Here is a 16602-nt window from a genome sequence, read left to right on the forward strand (position 1 = left end):
CTCGTCGTGTTAACTGGCAGACATCCTCGCGCAGAAAGCAGATCAGGAATTTATTTTATGTAACTTTGAATCATGCCTTCCAAAAATGGTTAAGGGAAACACCGTTGGAGGACAGTGTGGCTTTGCAGAAAGTAAACCTTACATCTGAATTTCAGTTCACAATGCTTATTTCAGGAGTAATTACAGCTTTTTGATTCTTTTTCCTGAAGTCTCTGCAGTATATCATTATTCGTAACAGAAGCTGTTGCCTGGATGTGTTAACTTAATGTGTTCATTTTTTAATTTCATTTTTAAGCACTGGTTAACCTTTTCCTCTTGCAGGTGGAAGACCCACCGCTGGAGTCACTGTGTGCTGGTGCCAGATTCAGTGAGACAGGGTGTGCCGGGACACAATGAGGCTTGTGGACATGGTTTGCAGTCGAGGGGTAAGCTTTCTCCATGCAGCTTCCAAATATTTAAGGTGTTGGGAGTGTGATGTTTAAGCAGTGTTGTTGCTGTGCTGGACATTGAAGTACCAGTAACGTGCTAGCGTGCTTGGAGTGTAGGAGGGGTTTTATGCTTGGTGTTCAACTCTCATTACAGTAACCTGCTCTTCTGCCTAAAGAAGCAGCACGTGGGCTTTAAAATAACGATCTCTAGGCCTCTATGAAATAATCCATTCTTAGTGCTAAAGATGGAAAGGATAATTTCCTTGTAATTTTACTAATAATTTGCATGAGGCCTGATTTTCATTAAAACTGTTGGAGAACTTAGCCTGGGTAAAAGCTTTGGGCTCTTGCCCTTGGCGTGATTAAGTGCTTGCAAAATACAGTGATCCTGTTGTCTGAAGAAAAGTGTGGAGAGGAATTTCATTATTCAGAGTGTGTGATCAGAGAATGTCGTCGTTCCTGCAGATGGCTGGAGATTTGGCTGTTATCTGTCTCCTGGCAAATTTAATGAAACCTGTAACAAAAGGTTATTTTTATTGAAAAAAGATTACTGTACAGGTATGCTAACTGAAGAAACTTGACATAATAATTTACTCCTTCACAAGGGTAGAAACTATTCTTTAAAGATGAAGTGAGTTTCTTATATAATCTGGAAACAAAGGAGAAGAAAGAAAAGCCCTGACACTATGTGGGCTGTGTCTGAAAGAAGAAATGTGTTTTAAACTAAAGCTCAAAGGAGTAAATATCTTTAACTAGGTTTTGACCACAAGCTTTCCCACAAGGTTTTCAAAGAGAGCTCCGTAAACTGAGATATTCTAAAATGCATTCCGCAGTCTGGGTGTGAAGGGATGGTAACCCTTATGCTCCAGTATGTGCACGAACTTTGTATTAAACTTACTCTGACAGAATTAATTGCAATAGGAGAGTATCACACTTGTTTTTACTCTGTGTGGGGAGTCCTCCGACAATTAAATGGGCTATGTGCTCTTCTGGGGTAATCATGGAAAAAGAATCTCATAGCCTGGTGGGTTTAGGTAAAATTTGTTTCGGAGACACATTCACTTTTTTTTAATTAGCTGTGGGTTTTGTCACAGCTTTGGTGTTCATAATTATGTGTAGTGATAGAACCAATCTGCTAGGTACTTCTGAAGATGAGTGGGGCTTCAGGACAATGTGTTCTCAGATGAAACCCGTAGAAGATGATTATCAAGATATTTCCTACAGACAAGGGGTGTGATATCTGTGGAGAAGGCAGCTGAAAGCAAGGTGTGAACTCTGACCATACTGCTTCTGAAAAACAAGCTGCTGGATTTTCAGCAATTCTGTATCTCATCCAAAGAAGTGTTTAGTAAGGGAAACTTTCATAAAGCTGCTGTTAATACCTCACCTTGCTGCTACTTGAACTCCTCAAGAGCAGCTAGCACATCTGAAGAGGTGCTGTGTCACCATATTGTCAGGACGTAGCCATTTAGCCCAGGGTGACATTTTCTTGCATGCCTTGCAGGGTCTCTTCAGCTTGTAGACCACACCACTGGAGGGCTTCTGATCCTCCCATCCACCATGAAGGGGGCTCTTTGGAGATATTTTTGAAATAACGTGTGAGGTGAGGCTGGGAATTTGGGGTTGTTATTCCTGGAGAAGGGTCTAATTGGAAGTGGCGTTCACAGAGAAGATGGAGCCACACCCTACCCAGAGGTGCAGAGTGAAATAACAGAAGATAACATAGGGTGTAATGAGGGAAATTCCCAGGTGCCCAGAGAGACTGTAAGTTCCTTGGAAATACTGAAAACTTGGCTGAATGAAGTCTTGAGCTGCCTCTTCTAACTCTGAGGTCAGTCCTGCTTTGAGCAGGCATTGGCTCTTCAGAGGTCCCTTCCGTTCTAAATTATGTTCTATGATTCTGTGGGTCTTCTCAGGGGAATCTGTGCCATCAGTGGAAGAACAGACGGTGTTCTAGATAGATGCTTTCCTGCAATATTCAGGCATCCTGCAAATGAGTTTGCATTCGCGGTATCATCACCACTCCGCTCAGTAATTGGCTTGCATAATGTGTCAGCATCTTTAGCCAGTAAGTGCTTATTCTCCAAAGAGTATTTATATGAATTTGCCCAATCTCTTTTTTACCATGTAGCAGCAATTACCCTTTTACCACTGAATATAATCAGTGGTAAAGGAACTTGCTGTTCTGTAGAACATCCGTTTTTAGTGTTTTTTTTTTCTTTTACTGTCCATATCCTGACTGTCATGTAAATAAGAGGATTTCATTTTTCAGTGACTGCTGTTGTATATAGCCAGTTATATAAGGACATTGAATTAATATGAATTGTTTTGAAAGAAAGAAAGCTTATGTTTACGCATACCTATTTAGAACAATGACTGTGCTGAGGAAAAATGAAGTCTGAAATGACTTTCAAACTCCATTCTTTCTCTAGGCTAAATTCTGAGATAGATACTTACAGTTCTTGTTCCATGAGTGTTTTCACTGAAATTGCACATAAATGTGCAGAATGATGTATATGTAATGTGCAGAAGATATCAGAATTTGTCTGTGAATAATAAGCAAAATAGCCAAAGAAATGACAGCTGTCTGAAGCTGCAGTTTTCATGGCTTTATCTTGGGATGTTATTATACTAATTACAATAGCCTTTCATTTTGTGTATCAGCTTCAGTGGACTAACTTATTAGAGAAAACAGTCATGCAGGTAGGAGAAAAGTAGCATTTAGAACTAAGAAATATAGTTGTTATTTAAACTTCATTAAGGCTTGATTTGCAAAAAGCCCCTAAGACAAGGCACATGAGTAAAACAGGGTGGGGATGTTACTGTTGCTTGACAGTCACATAGACAACATTTCTAACAGTAAATGAAGAGCTTTACAAGCTCTTCTATTGCTATATAGCTGTCATTTTCCTCGACAAGTGACTAATTTACTAGAGATGTCAGGACTGTGAGAAAATTGCTTCTGCTTCGGATGCTCTTCAGTGACTTTCTCTGATGTTTGTGATGGAGGATCCTTCAGAAGTGACCTCTCCCTTCAGTGATGACATGAGCAGCCACCTTGAGCATGTACATTTTTGGGAAAAAAAATGTGTTGCACATTACAAGGGATTGTTAAGGTTTAATTAGTGGATGGAAAGCCGGTTTTAAGCAAGTGTCTTTGAAGGCTGCTTCAAAAGCCGTTGATAAAGTAAATAGGCACATACTAAAGACCGGACTGATGTAATGAGACTCCAATTTAAAAGCTAGTCTTGGAAATACGCTTGGCAACATGGTTATGAAAAAAGTACTTACTTTCCAAAAGCAAGGAGAAGCTGCAGCAGTGGAACATGTCATGTCTTATTTCTCTTGCTCCTGCCACTTCTCAACTGTGATTCATGTGGTGGGATTTAATCATATCTCCCACCATTCACGAGACAGTAAGTCCATCTCTAAGCTCTAGCTCCGCATCACAAGAATACAGAAATGCTGTGACACAGAGCAGCAAATATTCTTACAGAATAATTTATTGATTTATGTACAGGAAAACAACAAACCCAACAATGCAGTAATGAGAAGCTGCTCCTCTGCTTTGGAGGAGCGCACTCTTCCTGGCTCACCTGAGGTCATGGAGTGGATCGATGCTGGATAGCCTCGTTGGGCATCTTAGTGGCATATTTCTTTTGGTATGCTCTACTATGGGACCGTGTGCGATGTATTTCTTTCTTTCTTTAACCAGGCTGTAAATTCACACCGCGTAGACTTTGCTAAGATGGTTGATGTTAAATATAATCTGTTTCAGCAGAAAAGTTGGTGTATGAACTGACAGTGAGAAAGTAGAATGCAAGCAGCACTGAACTCAAGCAGTTTAAGATTCCTGTCTCCTCCATTGCAGGTTTCTGGCTTTTGCTCTGGAGGTTTCTGATAGCTATAGGGATATTGCAGATAAGACAGGTTTTAGACTGAGATGCAGATCAAAATCTTACCATTATGAGGATGAAAACTGTAACAATCTGCTCTCTAACTTTTCTGAGTGTGTCTACATGCAGTGATAGTTCCAGTATAGTATTATGTAAAATACCGGCAAAACTGTGATTACAGACACAGTTTGTAATAAATCAATGACTAAGTAAACATGTGTCCCATGCTAAGCAAGATGAAAGGATGAATTTCTTATTGCCTGTTAACATTGCATCTACAAAAATGTTTCAGACATCCTTTAGCTGTAATATCTCGTGTATTATCAATCTGTAACACATTGCTGTTCTTTCTGCTGAAATTTTTTTATGGTAACCTATTATAATGAGGTGTGCCATCAAAAAAAGCATCAGTGTTACCATTTTTTTTCTCACAAGATATTCACACAGTTCTTATTCTCTGTTTTGTAGGTAGCTAATGTAACTGCTGATTAGCTAAATTAACAGATGCATTCATTGTAATTTGAGTTGCAGAATGCTTTGCACAGACTTACCAGTTTCAGGAGGTACCGATTAGAATCCTGTTATAATTTACGGGCTAAAGGCAATGTGATAAACTGAAGTTTACAATGAATACGTTTATGATAGTAAACGTGGTGAAGACACGGACAACTTCAGGTAGATGGTGATGTTTTATGAGCAGTGCTTTGCGGTGCAGTCCCGGGTATAAATCTGTCCAGCTGAGAGCGGCTTCCCTGTCATCAGTAGCTCCCTCCAGCATCGACTTTGCCTGGTAGGACAATGGCACCTTGATCCTTTTGCTGAGTAGTGCTGGGGGTTCATTGGGTTTGACAGTGTTTTTTCTGATGACGCTAGTCTAGTGCAATGGGTGGTTGCTGGGACACAAATGGCAGCACAGTGAGCTGAACTCAAGTCACTGCAGCCAGCGTCATGGTCTGGAAGACAGCTGCCTAGCAGCTGGTGGCGTCGGTAACGAGTAGTTGAGGAGAAAAAAATAATTACCAGGGTAAGGACAGGAACCGAGTCTTGTGGTACAGGAAAGGAAAGTTTGTGAAGCTAAGTCTGGCTAGGGTGGGGGTACTGGTTCAGGGGCTTACACTGCCAGGATGGAGAGCCTCAGTCTGTTATCAGCCATGTCTGCCCAGGGCTTTGCCAACAGTTTACTCATGTAGCTGCTCTACATCATATTGCAAATTCATAAAGTACGTGTTATCTGTATTGTTATTTTCTGGTCACTGGTTGTGTGATTTTTAGCTTATAAACACACGAAGAGTAATAAGGTGATAAGGAACAACCAAAGCAGAATTGATTTACTGTTATTTGTTCTTGATAATTTGATTTCTTTCCGTGACAAGGCAGTGGGCTGGAGGTTAGGCAATAAGGTAAGCAAAAGGCAGCACAGATGATATTCTTTTGACTTTAGGAGGACATTGAGTCCAGTCCCACGAGACAGTCTCCCATGTGAAATGAGAAAGTATGACCTAGAGAAATGCAGGGCGAGGTGTTTGTGAAACTTGTTGAAAAACGCATTCCAAGCTCTGTTATCAGTGATTTGCTGTCAGCCAGGAAGGCCATTTCAGATGGTTTCCTGCAGAGGACGTGTACTCTTGACTGTCTTCACTGTTTTCACTAACAATGTGTAATGAAATGCAGAGTACATCTACAACACATCTGGGTAATTGCAAATTGTGAGTACTTTGAAGGGCAGGGCAAAACCAAATAAATTTGAGCAAGCTCTGGAATCCGAAAAGAGAAATTTTCTTTAAAGAAAAAAAACCGTGCTGCACTCTCACTACGTAGAAAGATGGACATCCGTACTGTGGAGGTAAGTCTGGAATTAAGAGTGAGTGGACTATGTGTGAGTAGCGTTATACTGTTGTAAAACAATGCCCATCATAAAATCATGTGTTTATTACATTTTTCTGAAATTTATTCTTCTGTTTCCTGAAATAGAGTATTTTTAACAGGTAATGCTTCCTTTTGTTTTTGTTCCATAACATGTTCTGCCACTGTAAATAATGACAAACCATTCAGGTCAAATAAAAACATCAGAACTTGAAGTAATTCCAATTCCTGTTTGCCAATAGATTCAGAATAGATTAGGAACCTTTTTTCAAAATACCAAAATTTAATTAACAGAAGGAAGTTAGGTATTTAGGAGTCTAAACTGGCAAATGTCAGTTAATGAATTAAAGTCTCTTGAACTTAATGAAACTTTACCCTTGATTTTACATTTAAAACTCCATTCTTGTTGAACTGTGGAAATGAGTGCATGGAAGCAGGAGTGGTTTATCACTGCAGCATGGATGTTTTATTACATGAATCTGGATTGTTTGTATCTAATTTCAATCAGTTTGCCCATAGGCTTTGACCTTTAAATTACTTCCCAAAGTCTGGGTTTAGTTGTGGCTTTGATAGTAGATGAGCTTCATGCAAAAATGTGTGACAGCGTTTTGTAAAGGGGAAAATAAGGAAAAATTAAGGAGGAGGAGACAAAAATACAATATTGTCATGTATGCCTTCTTAGCCTTTCCTGCACCAGTGGAATGAGGAAGATATCCTCTCTGGAGTTTCAGCGGGAATTTTTTCAGCTTTGGAACATTGGAACTGACCAGGAGCAGGAGGAGAGGGAAGGGGACAGATGAGGCTATGTGAGATGCAATGGATCAATCTTTCGGAGCATTTCATGGCTCCCTTTAGACTCCTGCAGCTTAATTTATGAGAAATAAAATCACCTGCTTCTATAGAAATCATCCTGGACCATTTCCTTAAAACCTGGCAGTGTAGTGGAGGTGTCTATGCAAATATGTGCGTGGCTGTACTGGAGTCTGCGACTGGGTACTGGTTTGGGGAATGGAAATTCATCCTTTTATTGTATTACATCCCAGTGATCTTCAGGTAATGTGTTCCTGTAGACTCATTTTTCTTTACTTGCGTCTTAGTTTAGGACAAAGGGAAGGAAGATTGATACTGATTTTCCAGTGACAGGTTGTTCATAAAAGAGTGATGGTGGACTACCCTCCCCTTTTTCATGGGAGATGTCAGCAGGCATCACAAGACGCTTAAAACAGTGCTAATACATTTCAGTTTGGGTCTTGCCCAGCTTCCACCTCAGGTATAGCTGCTGTAAGAGTATTTCATAGTCGGTAGGAGAATTGGCATGACATTACTTTATAGATGCTAACTAATAGCAAGAGAGACTTCAACTCATTTCTGTCACTGCAGCCTTACGCCAGCAACATAAAAATTGAGGAGACTCTTAGAGAATTTGTCCTGACAGCAATCTACAGCGCAACATTTTATCCAAAGGCAGCTCAGTAATCTGTAGACTTTCTGTAAAATAAAGATGATGTAGACTGCGTCAGATAAATTAAGTATATCTGATTTCCTTCAAAAACATGACAGTATATTCCACTCTGTAGAAGGAAATAAACAGGCTTTCTAGCTGAACTATATACTCTTCCTATCTGATAAACAAAACAAATATCAGCATCTTAATACCACAAACAGGATTTTTTTTTCTAGGGGGAAAAATGTCTTGATCAAGTGGAAAAGTCCTTTGAAGCCAGAAGGCATGAATGCTGAAAATGTATACTACAAGCATGTACCAATAGACGGATTGTTAAAAGATCAAAATAATGAGAAGTAAAGCAGAGGAACATCAAAGCTTCCCAGGCTATGTATTTTTGCCTTGATTAGGAGGAAGGAGGGAAGAAGCGGGAAAGAGGGTTTTAGATCAATAGGAAATGGCCTGATCACCTCAAAGTCAAAGACAGCACCATCCAAATGTGTACAATTTACAAGGATTGCTAGAGCGCCTCAATCATAAAAGTCTCAGATGATCTGACAGTACTCACACCATATTTAACAGGTACAGAGAGAGAGTCGAGATCATCTTATCTGAAGGAAACTCCTTTTTAAATGTAAGGGTAGATAGATTTCCATTTTGTCTTTCATCCCTCTGATTAGGTTCAGCTCTCTTTGGTCCTCCTGAGATTTCTTTCATCTAGTGTGTAGTCTGTATGATCTAAGCAACTATCGTTGGTGAAAGTCGTTTTTGGGGACCTTTTTTAAATGATGGATTGTCATTAAACAGAGTATAGTAGATGAAAGAGGTCCAAGGAGAACCAAACTGTGCTGGGACTTACTCAGAAGGATGAAAGACATAATGAGAGACATAATGAAGAGCTATCTCTCCCTCAAACTGGAGACAGGCCCTTCCAATTATGACTTGTTTTTAGCACCTGCTTCCAGTGATTTAAAATCCTAGTTGTGAACAGCTGATTCAAGCTTTCCATTCAAATCTCGAGAAATTTTTATTATGTGAACAGTAGCCCTGGGTGGTCGTCCTTCATGGTTTGTGCAGAGGATGTCATAAGCTAGAAGAAGAATCTTTTCTGTGGCCATAGGTGGGTTGTAAGTAGACCTGATCACCGAGCCTGGTGTGCTCCTTAATCGAAATAACAGGAGCTGTTTCATCCTAAAACTCTGTATTTTATTGACTTGGAACCTGAAACACGAGGGTTTATAATCCTGAATATTTTATATGAGCTCATGTAACTGTCACTGTAACTAGCTGTAAAAATATCTGATGTTTTCATGGTTTTCCTAATCCTTTGGCCTCTGTTTGTGTCTGGCATACCCCAGTTTGATGAGTAAACCTTGCTGTGAGTAAACTGGTTTAGTTTCTTGATGATTTTCAATGTAACTGAATCATCCTTTGTTCTTGAGACATTTGGTCTCCCTTTTTTTTTTTTTTTGCTATTTCATATAACACTTTTATGTCCCCCTTGTTCACCTCTCCGTGTTGCAGGCAGTCCCATTCAGTACTGATTTAGATCTACTTTTGCTTTTATAAAATTTTAATTTCCTCCTTGTCACGGTTGTGCTGTTTACAAATCCGAAGATAATTCATGCCAAAGCCGCTGTGGCTCATAGGGAAATTGTTAAAAATTCATCTGAGCTGAGCAGAATAAGATCCAGTTTCTCTGGGAAATGGCCTTGAGGAGAACTTTTCTTCAAATAGACACTTTAAATGGGAAACCTTGAAGCATGACCAAAAATAAGCAAGTTTATTATAAAGCTTTTATACCATTAGTTGTTGGGGAAACACTGGAGATGTTTTTCTCCCACTCTTTGTCAGAATAACGTCTTCCTTGTCCGTAATGATCTCAGTCAAGTGGAATACCAAATTGTGAGACGTTCCAGAGTCATTAACTGGAAAAATAAAGACCAGTGATTTATTCTTACAGTATGGTAGCACCAAAGGGGCTTAGTTTGGTATTTATTTTAGCTAGCTGAAGAAGTGGATGGTTCTGGCTTGAAATGCTGGTCCTGTTTAAGCCAATCAAATACTAAAGAGAACCAAAACCAAAATCCCCAACTGCTGGTGAAAGGGTAAAGGGAGATGTTGAAAGGAATGCAGAGTTTGATTTATAGCCGGTATTTTTCACTGTCAGCCTGCTAAGGTTTGGACTGCCTGGGGAATTTCCTTCAGAGGAGCTTGGTAAAAGTTGCAGTTTGCATTTTCCCTTATTTTGCATTAGTTAGAAAGCACTTCATATTGGAAATGATTGAGTCACATTTCTTTGAATAATTAAGCATTAATACTCAACATGACTATTAGCATCCTAAATGGCAGAGCTCATCAGTGTGGCTTACTATAAATCTTCAGGCACAAGATTTGTTAAATGTGACATGCCACAAAGGTGCAAAAGGAGCCCTGATGTCATGTTTGCTGAATCTGAATTTGTATATTTATGTTACTCCAATGGCTTTATGTCTGCAGTAGAGGTCTTATACGTGAGTTTTCAATTTCAGAATAAATTAATAACCTTGGCTCAAACTATCGAAATTCCCAGCATCCTTCTTTCAGACAGGTGCACTAAAGTGACAGTAGAGTAACTGGAAGTGACGGGGATGCTTATGAAGTGCTTGCACTTGCGGCAGTACGTCAGGTAGCTGTGGAACGGTCAATATTACATTTGCTTCACACGTCCAGTGGTGCTCTGTTCTGTTGGCACCATTTCTAAATACGTTCAGAAATATTAAAAATACTGAGCAGTGTGTGTAGCGCTTTCTAAACCAGTCTGATGATGGCAGCAGTAATACTTCCGAGGGTTTTTTTCCTTTGGGAAACACCCCTTCTCCCCTTTCACCGTATTGTCATTGATTTGCTTCTCAAAAGACTCAGGAGAAGATTCCGTCTTCTTTATATTATAATAAATCAAGAGAAACTTCATCCAAAGAATTGGAATTCCACTGGAATAAAATTACTGCACAAGAAAAAGCCATCGCTATACTTTGATGGTAATAGATAGTAATGAAAAAAATGTCACCTTCTAACAAAGATTTTTCTAAAGTAATTTTTTTTCCCCGGCAGCCGCAGGTTTTGCCTGGTGCATGCATCATTTATTAAAGGATTGCTGATATTTGCTTTGTGAAATAAGGAAAGTTTGGAATAATATATTTCGATATTTGACAGAGAGTAGAGTATTTTGTAGTGTCAAATTTGGATCTTGGATGTGAAGCCTTGTAACAAATACTACTTTTTACTGTTTTTCTGGTCAGTTCTGGTCAGTTCTATTGTTTCTTCCTGACGGTTCACAGAAATTTCAGTCCTGCAATCATGAATTTGTTTTCTTTGATATGTGCCCCAAGGTGATTGAAATTTCTTCAAGTTATCTGTTTTCTACTGTCTTTTGGATATTAACTTTCTGATCTTTGTTTTTATCCTGGTCTTTGTGTAGCAAAGGAAACGCCTGAACTGGAGGTACTCACTATGAGGGAATCTAACCAACCTATTAAAATGTAATAGGCTTGTCCAAGGCCATCTACTTCAGCATTTGTCTAATTCAGGGTGAAGTAGATCAGCATGTCCTCAGGGGAGGTAGGATGTGAAATGGCAGCACTCCCAACCACTGCTGTGTGATAGGAATATATTGGCTTCCACAGCCTCTGCCCTTGCTGACCACGAGCCTTCGCTGCTGGCTTCATTCCTAATGCTCTGGGAGGGCATCTTAATAATAGGTACTTATTAACGATATCTGAGAAAATCAAGCGGAAATTGGTCTGCAGAACTGAGCAGCTCTATGAGGCATGAACCTGGAGGGAGTGTGAGTGATTTAGCTCTTCTATTGCATTTTAACCCTCAAAGCATGTGAGGTGGTCACTGCAGATGTTGTTTGGGGCACACTGGGGAGTTGGTGGGGCAAATCAGATGCACCGTGGTTTTGAGAAGTTGTTTTGACCAGCAGGTGCTTTTTCAGTGCTGCTCTGAAATGCTCGGTTAAGTTAGTGGAGCACGTAAAAATCATGGCCTGCGAGATGGGTGGGTTTTATGTGGGCTATGTTGCTGGTGGAGTTGCATGTGAGCAAACTTCCAAACAAACAGGGAATACATTTATACTTTAAAATAGATAGCTTCAGTGCCTAGTTTCCTGGAGTATAAACTTTCATGTAATCTAAGGACGTCTGCTCATGATAATTAACTTCTGTGATGTATGAAAGGAAAAGCTACATCAGCTCTATGGTATGACGAGATGGATCGCTTTCTGTCTGATCCTCATAATGAGCAATTGTAGCATTTGTAGGAATATGGCTGCTTTTTATTAATTTTTGTTTTTAGATCATGTACCTTGCCTTTTTTAAAAATCTTATTTAAATGTAAATACTCTGCAAATCCGGTATGAAAGTATAAACTTTCCAGTTTTAAGTGCTTTGATGAGAAACAGGGCAAAATATGTCTCTGCGTAAATTGTCTTATCTGAAGACTTTGAAAGATGCCTGTCTTTCCTAGTGAGATGATTTTCACAGGTAATGGTAAATATTAAAAGTAACCATGAAAGAAGTTTAGCAGGATTATGGAATTTCATTTGACCCTGAGAGCTGGTGTTTCCAAGGGGCAAACTTAATAAGAATTAAACATATTGGCAATTTGCAGCTGGTCTTGTGGGTTTGCAAGATTTAAGTATTTACTGTGAGTGAAATAATCATCTGACACGTTTCCAGAAGTTAAATACGCTTAAATTCCCGGGCTTTAGTTCAGGAAAAATTGAGTATGTGCTTTGTAAACTTGCAGGTTTGCAGTAGTAGTAGTGATGGATATACAAGCACAGCTATCAGTTAGCACCAAGCTGTCACGTGGGTTGATCAGGGGAGCCTGTTGTATTTTCTCCCAGTGGAGTCGTCGTCTTCCATTACTTAAAAACAAGTTAATATTTGTTGTATAAAGGGAGGTGAGCCACAGGTTCTCACTGGTGTCGAATTTGCACAGTAAGCATGGTGGAAGCAGAAGAAACGATGTGTGGAGAGCATTTATTGCACAGAAGTCTGAAACTCGGGTGAAGTTGCAGGAGGTGTGTACAGAATTTAGCCTGCTATTTTAAAACCTTTCTGGATTGCTCAAATCATATTGATTAAATGATAAGCAGAGTACTTCCTTGGAATGTCACGGTGACTGGCATAAACTCGCTGATTGAATTATACTGCAAACAGAGCACTGTAAGGGAAAATGTCTTTACCAGTTACAGTGACATCTTTTCTTTTTTTTCTTTAAAGGGTTTCTTATTAAAAATTCCATCCCAGGATTCTTTCAGAAAATAAACTAGACTCAACAAAGAAGTTAATGCAAAAATAAGCTATTGCAGTGCCATCAATGAACAGATACAATAAGCAAACAAGCAATTTGCAGATAGTCAACATCCCATGAAATGTTTATAAAGGTAGTATTTAAGATCTCATAAAATCAAGTTTTATTCAGATACAATAACAAAAGTCGGTAATAAAACAGGGGTGAATCGGGTCCAGAGGTAACTTAAAGCCAAAGGCTCTCTTCCATTTCAGAGGTTTTCTTTAGTGCTAAGCATACTGTGTGTATTTACGGCAGCTCCACCCAATCTGTGCTTACCCAGTTACTCGTGGTTGGAGTGCACACGTACAAATCAAACCGCTAAAGGCATGTGCTTTTTGATGCAGTATAATTTAATTATTAAGAAAGTCATTTGGATGTTGTTTAGGATTCACGGTGCTGAGCATTTTTAGGATTTTTGTCCTCAAGGAAACAAGCTATTATAAAGTGAGGCTGCCACTCTTTGTTTTCTTTCCTAGAGTCCATCAATTTATTAGAAAGAAAGTTTAGCTTTGTTTTCTTTTGCTATCTTTGGTAGTTGTTGTTGTTATCTGCTAGTTAACTATTTGTTTCAATATTTCTGTGCAAATAAAAGATAGGCCGGTGTGCTTCCATACCGCTCATCTTAAACAAAAAATAAAAATAGATAGAAGCGTTATACGTATAGACAGAGTGTTTGCTGATAAATTGTCCTTTCTCCATGAGGTCTCGAAGACAATTGCAAAATAGCCAGCTTGTTCTTGACAGCTCTTTCCTGAAAGAGGACCGAGATGCCCAAGACCCTGCCTTTTTTTAACTGCTAATTGCAACACTCCCAGGATTGCAGCTGATCCATTCAGTGAAGGACGGTGCAAGGTTGGGCCAGGTTTTGGGGAGGTGGGGTGGGAGAGTGGAGATTGTCTGTTTTCTACCATATTTGCGGAAGGATCCTTTGTTACCTTTAATGCCCATTGCTAATTCTGATTTTTGCATGCTTGTGTTGCCATCTTCAGCTAATCCTTCAGGAACTTGACCTAGTTTCCACCTTTTTTTGTTGTTGTTGTTGTTGTTGTTCAAGGGCAGTGAATAGCTTTTGACTGGGCTTAGCTGAACTCTCATATTCCAGCTTGTCCCTACCATGGTTGTGCCTGTTACCTACTAGGAGAGCTTTCACTTTGGTGGTTGTCTTTTTTTGGAGTTGTACCTTACTTTAATCATTTTTCCCCTACCAGCCCAGCTTTTCAGGACACCTTACTTAGCTTTGATGCAAATATATTTATGTGAATGTATTAGTCTACCTGCCTGTCCCAGCTGTTGTTTGTCACCTGCATATTTTAACGGTCGTTCTCTTTCAGCCTGCTCTCCACCCTGATGTTCTCCATTGGTTTCTCCTCATGGCTTATGGTCTAGCAGAGTAGAGTGTACTCTGTCTTCACCCCAGCAGACCAAATTTTACCAAATTCACCAGAACAGTCAATGAGTTGCCTTTAAGTTCCGAGCTGATCTGCATGCCTGTAACACCAAACAGACAGCAGACCAAATTTTACCAAATTCACTAGAACAGTCAATGAGTTGCCTTTAAGTTCCAAGCTGATCTGCATGCCTGTAACACCAAACAGAGTGGAGTGGTTGGTGTCCTCCTACTTGCTCATGAGCTCACCTTGTTTCAGCTCCTTTCCCAGGATAGCACACGTGTGCCTTTCCCTTTCAATCATCATCTGGGCATTCAGCAGGTCAGTTGTTTTCTACAGACTAGCCCAAAACCTGAAAAGGTAATAAAATTGTAGATAAAATAGAACGTGTCATGATCGTTTGTTTACACGTGACTCCAGAAGAGCTGTACCCCTTCATGTTACTGTTCTGGTCACATGAATTTACCTGTTAGATATTGTCTACAACAGGGTTTCACTCAAAAACATATGTTAATGCGGTAGCTGTGTAAACATTTTTCGGTCCAGTTTTTAAGGCTTTGTTGAGTAAATACAGCCTTATTATGAAACCTCCGTTATCTTTGCTAAAGTATAATGTAAAAATAACGGAGCTGCCATCGTGGCTCAGGAGAGGGATGTGTGTCTGTCACCGGGCACTGCCTTTGGCATTGCTGGGACAAGGGATGTTAGGCAGCCGTCTTGTGGGGGAGAAAAATCAGGTTGCATTTCTTTATTGCCTTATGTAAGTTATTCTGAAAAAGAAAACCAGTTTAGTATTGGTAGCAAGTGCCTGTTGTTTGCTATTTATTCAGTGTTCTTGTAGGTATAGCAGATTTCATGTTGATAAAGGATAATTTGATTTAATTAGGTGATTACATATAATACGGTTGTTTGGGGTTGTTACTGAAGAGTCCCCCAATAATCACAGTGGAGGGTATATTAAACTTAATTGTAAACCTATGTGATAGAAAGGTAAATAAGCATTTGAAACATTGAAGAGTTAAGCATTTCCTCACAGTCTTGGTTCATTCTTTTTCTGGGAGAGGACTGTCAACCTTGTAACTTAAATGTAAATTGTGACCCTACCTCCAGCATATGCTTATTTTTTCTAGAATAATTTTATGTAGCAGTGTGAAATGGGCTTCTTTTATACTGGGCAAAGTAGAACAGAAGAAATGATGTGCAAAACATCTTATGAATCTCAGCTTTTTTGTGTGTGTACTGTACGGGGGAAAACCCTGTAGTCTCATCAAGACTTCTCATTTACTGATAGCGGACACGTCAGCATTGGCAGCTCGTTTTTTACTCTTTTATTAGGAAAAACTTGCTGCCTTTAGTAAGTTGAGTAGAGGAGAAAAAAAAAGATTATTTTTCTCTGTTTATAGTTTATGTGGGTACACAATTCTTATCACACCCAGGAGTTACTCTTGTGGTTTGGGGTGGTTTTTTAAAGCTTACCTGTATTTTTACAGTTGTGTGACTACTTAGGACAGTGGGTTAATAGCTAATATAGCCATTCTGTGCATTCCTTTATTATTTTCAAAAACTAGAGAACTACATGTTTCTGTCAGTAACTTCACCAATAGTACTTTGCAGTATTTCTTTTTTGCCATTTTGATAAATTCCAATTTTGTGTACATTGCTAGTCATACACCTGCAATATGTGGTATTTAATTTAGCATTATTCTAATGGCTACTTTTCATCCCTACGTGGAAGGCTGTGGGGAAGTTTTTAGAACATGCACCTAAGGTTTTATAAGATAAACAAGTAATTCAAGCTTTACAGGCAGTGTGCTACATAATAACCTAGTCATAATTTTTGAATCAACTGTTAGCACATAGTAAATCTAGATGTCTATTTGAAACAGTAGTATTTCATAAGCTGCATTTGACAGTTCATTGTCTTATCTGTGAGAATTCCTTTCTTCCTTCATCTTGCCTCAAAAACAATATCCCTGCTATTGAACTTTTGGTAAAAGTCAAAGTCACAGCTTTGGAATAGTTATATGTGGGAATTGTCTGTCTTCGTGTTGAAAAATATGAGTAAATCAAAAGTTCTGATGTGGTAATCTAAATCTACAGTATATTCTCTTGCATTTTATTGAAACTAAAGGATGAGAAGTTTTACTGAATTTTTAAAACTGTTCTTAGTGAAATTTCCTTGAGAAACTTTTCTAAACTCTACAGAGGTGTAATCCTGCACTTAAAAAATTAAAAGCAGG

General features: G+C 39.2%; 1 protein-coding gene across 1 annotated transcript in view; it reads left to right on the forward strand.

Moving 5' to 3' along the window:
- The window catches only part of LOC104498431 (thrombospondin type-1 domain-containing protein 7B-like), a gene marked incomplete at its 3' end in the record, with an annotated part of 167474 nt that overhangs the window by 130399 nt on the left and 20473 nt on the right, over positions 1 to 16602 (forward strand). The window contains exon 11 of the mRNA XM_010141808.1: positions 322 to 425. Within this exon, the coding sequence (XP_010140110.1) occupies positions 322 to 425 (104 nt within the window). The remainder of the gene's footprint in view (positions 1 to 321; positions 426 to 16602) is intronic.

The sequence above is a fragment of the Buceros rhinoceros genome, unplaced genomic scaffold (genome assembly GCF_000710305.1).
Source record: "Buceros rhinoceros silvestris isolate BGI_N320 unplaced genomic scaffold, ASM71030v1 scaffold1908, whole genome shotgun sequence".
In the NCBI taxonomy this organism is placed as follows: Eukaryota; Metazoa; Chordata; class Aves; order Bucerotiformes; family Bucerotidae; genus Buceros; species Buceros rhinoceros.